This window comes from Akebia trifoliata, chromosome 11 (genome assembly GCF_017979445.1).
Source record: "Akebia trifoliata isolate Shusen 1 chromosome 11, ASM1797944v1, whole genome shotgun sequence".
NCBI lineage: Eukaryota > Viridiplantae > Streptophyta > Magnoliopsida > Ranunculales > Lardizabalaceae > Akebia > Akebia trifoliata.
In genome coordinates, this window is record NC_141385.1 from 14,604,416 (window position 1) to 14,608,568 (window position 4,153).

At 34.3% G+C, this 4,153-nt stretch overlaps 1 protein-coding gene across 1 annotated transcript; it reads right to left on the reverse strand.

Annotated features, from left to right (window-relative positions):
• Positions 1-2,609: 2,609 nt before the first annotated feature.
• Positions 2,610-3,629, reverse strand: LOC147391023 (ethylene-responsive transcription factor CRF4-like). The gene has a single exon (XM_086458972.1). It carries the CDS (start codon positions 3,627-3,629, stop codon positions 2,610-2,612), a length of 1,020 nt encoding a protein of 339 aa, XP_086315098.1.
• Positions 3,630-4,153: the final 524 nt, after the last annotated feature.

The following is a 4,153-nucleotide window of genomic DNA, read 5'->3' on the forward strand; positions in this document are numbered from 1 at the left end:
TCGAATATCTCGATGTCGTCGTCCTTTCTCCCTTTTGCGGCGGAGGACGGTTTGACCTCGAAACAGATGAAATCCGAGGTCGAAGTTTTGAAATCCCCGTATATACGTACGGCTGATTTTTGATGATACGGGGTGAAAAAGATGAGAAAACGGAAGGAATTTGGGTGGATTTTGTAAATGTCGAGGCTGCGGACGTTTCTCCCTTCTGCGTCGGTCGTCGACGGTGAGCCGTTTACGAAGAATCTAAGGTGGAAGATCGAAGAAAAAAAATTTTAATGGGTTGCTGTTGGATGGGTTGGAGAAGACAAAGTAAAAAGAAAAAAATTAAAATTTTATTTATATAAAAATTTGGGACAAAATCGGTATTTTACCAATTGTTTTGATCGACGATAACTTGATTGTCCGAACTCCAAAACTGACAATTGAATACTCTATTTCACCTAATTTTTTATTTCGGATCTAATAGTATGGTCAATTTCTACAAATTATGTTTCTAACAAAATTTTATATTTTTAGCCTGAGGTGACCCCTAAAATTGACGTCATTTCGTTTTTGACGATAATTTGACTTTCTGTGCTCCAAAAATGACAAATAAATAGTTCATGTTCAATAATTTTTCGTTACGAATCCAATGGTATAATCAAATATTAATAATTCTTACTCTAGCAAAAAGTTACTATTTTAGCCTGGTCTGACTCGGTAATCGAGGATTTTGTAACTTTTATGTTCGGATTCGCATTTGAGTGTGCTTACAGGCTAAAGTATATTTTTTGATCATTTTGAATCCAATGGTGAGGTCAGATTCCATTAAAAATGATCAGAAACATCTTAAAGTTTTACCCCTAAGTCCCACTTTCAAGATTTTCTTAAAATTCCAATATTTATTTTTTTTCTCGAGATACGAATTGAAAATTCGGGGTTTTACAGTTTGGTTCTTTCGAGAAGAAGATAAATAAATAAAAGAAACCAATTTTCTTTTAAATAGAAGGACTAAGGGTATATTTGTAATTTTTTCCAATGTTTCTAGTTTTGGCAATAACTTGACTATTTGGACTCAAAAAATGACGAATGAGTATTCCATTTTGAATATTTTTTTCATTGCGGACCTAATGATGGCGTCAAATTTTTCTGATTCTCGCTCTAACAAAATTTCACTGTTTTGGATCCCACTTAACGCGAAATTCGAGAATTTTATAACTTTTTCATCCGAACTCGAATTCGAACTTGCTTACAGGCTAAAGTATATTTTCTGGCCTTTTTGAATCTAATGGCAAAGTCGATTTTCCTTGAAAATGAATAAAACAATATTCAAGTATTTTACTCTAAGACCTTATTTCAAAATATCACCATTTGATTTCTTCGAGATACAAGTTAAAAATTCGGGGTATTACAGGATTATTGAACTATTCTGAATAATTCATAGATTTTAAATTTGAAAAGAATTTTATGAATTTTTACAAAACTCAGTGGTAAAAAAATGCTACTAGAACTTATTGTATGTTGCAAATTGTAAACTTATAAGTTATGATATGTAACGCAAGTCGACTTTAAAGCGGTCATGCTTCAAAATTTTGGAGGAATTCACTTTCTTACATGACAAATGTTCCTTTTATCTTTTAAAAAAAAAAAAAAAAAAACAGTGGTATGACCCTTTACATTTATTTGAGATTACACCTTAATTTTTCAAATTGATGATTTGTCTTTTGACTTTGACATTCTTTTGAAAATCAATTGAATAATAACCTCAATGTCCTCATTATCACCACCATCATCATCACTATTAATATCATTATCGCATGGCTGAATATTTACGAAATGGATAATACATGTATGAAGCATAGGTCGCATATTTTCCATTTAATTTTTGTAATCCAAAATCGAATAGAACTCGAATTGTCAACAATGGTTGAGATCCATTGACTCATGAAAAACACAAAATCAGAACCATTAAAATATGAATCCAATGGTAATATTTATCCTAAAAATACATGATGTATCCTCCACATAAATATTTTTATAGGCATCCACTATTTATTGAAACTCAACAATATTGTCCTACCAGGGCTGATTCGATACCAAGGATTTGAGTTCCAATAAAGGACCTGCCAGTTAAGAAAGACCCAAACCAACTACAACCTTCGAAAAAAAATTTGACACTAGCTTGTATCAAGCATCACTCTTCATCTTCTTTTATTAGATTATTTGTTGTTTAAAACATATAAAATATGAATGATGTATATTTTATTTAGATGCACATTTGGTTATGTACAGCTAGGTCATCTCGTCTTTAGTCGTCGTCTTCGTATGGAGATTATTGAGGTCTTGTCTTAGTCGTCGTCTTCGTATGGAGATTATTGAGGTCTTCGTATTGAAATTCAATTTGATACAATCCAAAGTCTCAAGAATCTTAGCTTTATAGCGGATTTCGCGGAAATATAACAAACCATGTCCAATACACAAATATTCTAAAATCGCAAAAACTTTTTTCTTATTTTCACTCATTCTCTCTCTAAAGCTTTCCATTCCATTAATGGAAACACTTTAAAAAGTAAAGTCAAAATAATTAATAATAATAATAATAATAAAAGAATTTCTCAATTCTTTTCCACCTATACGAAAAAATCAGGCAAATTGCCGATTTCTTGAAAAGAGTCGCCGATTTCTTGAAAACAATCGCCGATTTCGTGAAAACAATCGTCCATCACCCATAAATCTCCAGAATCGTTCCCAATTAAATCATCAAATGGCAAACTAAAATCACCCAAAAGATCCGGAGCCGGTGTTTGGAAATCGAAGAAATCGTTTAAAAACGGTGTATCCAACGGCAATAAGTCGCCGATCTGATTTCCAAAAACTTCTTCTTTAACCGGTTCAACTCGATTTACTAGTTTTGCTTCAAGTTTGGGTTGAGGTTCCGGTTCTTTCTTCTGTGACTGTGACTGTGATTGTGATTGGGAAAGAGAGTTGTTGAAGCGGAGAACTGAGGTTGGAGAAGAAACAATCTGAGACTCTTCAGAAGATTCACAGCTGGAAGAAGCAGCTGTCGTCAGATTCATCATCTCCGTATCGTCAGATCTAACCGGAAGAGTACCGAAGTTCGTTAGTGCTTCTGGTCCTCTTAATTTAATCGCCATATCATCGTAAACCTTCGCTGCCTCCTCGGCCGTATCATACGTTCCAAGCCACAGCCGTACACGTTTCGCTGGATCTCTGATCTCAGCCGCCCATTTACCCCATGGACGCTGCCGTACACCTCTAAACTTCTTTCCGTTTGTATTCGTTAACTTCAGTTTTTCCTTCTTCTCCTTTTCCTTTCTCTTTTTCTTCCTGCAAATAAATCTACTCTTCAAAACTCCGTTAACATTACCGTTTCCGTTACCGTTACTGTTACCTCTAGAACAAGTTTCTATGCTTATCTCCTGAACATACTTCTTAACACGGTGACGGCCTAACAGCAAATCCTCTGCTTCATCGCTGGACGAATCCGTCACGTTACAGTCAGTAACGGAGAACCGTACAACTCTAGGTCCGGAGAAGCTCAGATCAGGCCTTGTAGATTGCTGTACCAACTTCTTGGTGATGGTTTGATGCTCTGTTAATTTGATTGGAGTTAAAATACTTCTATCCATCTCGATAGATTTCAGATTTTTCTTCTCTCACATTGAGAAACAAATAACATCGAAAATCCCAAAAAAAAAAAAAAAAAACAGTTTTTTTTTTTTTAAAGATTCGATTAGAGGATTGAAGTTTGAAGTTTGAAGTTCAATCGATAGATCGCTAATAAGAGTAAAAACAAAGTTCGAAACAGAAAGAATCGAATAGTGGATTAAAAGAGACACTTTGAAGAAAGCCTAATATTGGATTAAAGTTCCAAGTTCAGATTGAAGACTGTGAGATAGGGAGATCGCTTATAAGAGAGAATCGAAGTTCCAAGTTCAAATCGATTGAAAAAGAGAAAGAAAGAACAACAGAGATAGAAACAGATAGAGAGAATATTGGACTAAAAGAGAAACTTTGAAGAAAGTTTAAAGAAACTCGAAATACCAGTAAAAAAAAAAAGAGAGAAACCTTTCCAAATCGGGTATCTGTTACTTCTTTGGTAACCAAAGAGAAAGAGAAAGAGAAAGAGAGGGAATGGGAGAGGGAGACTTAG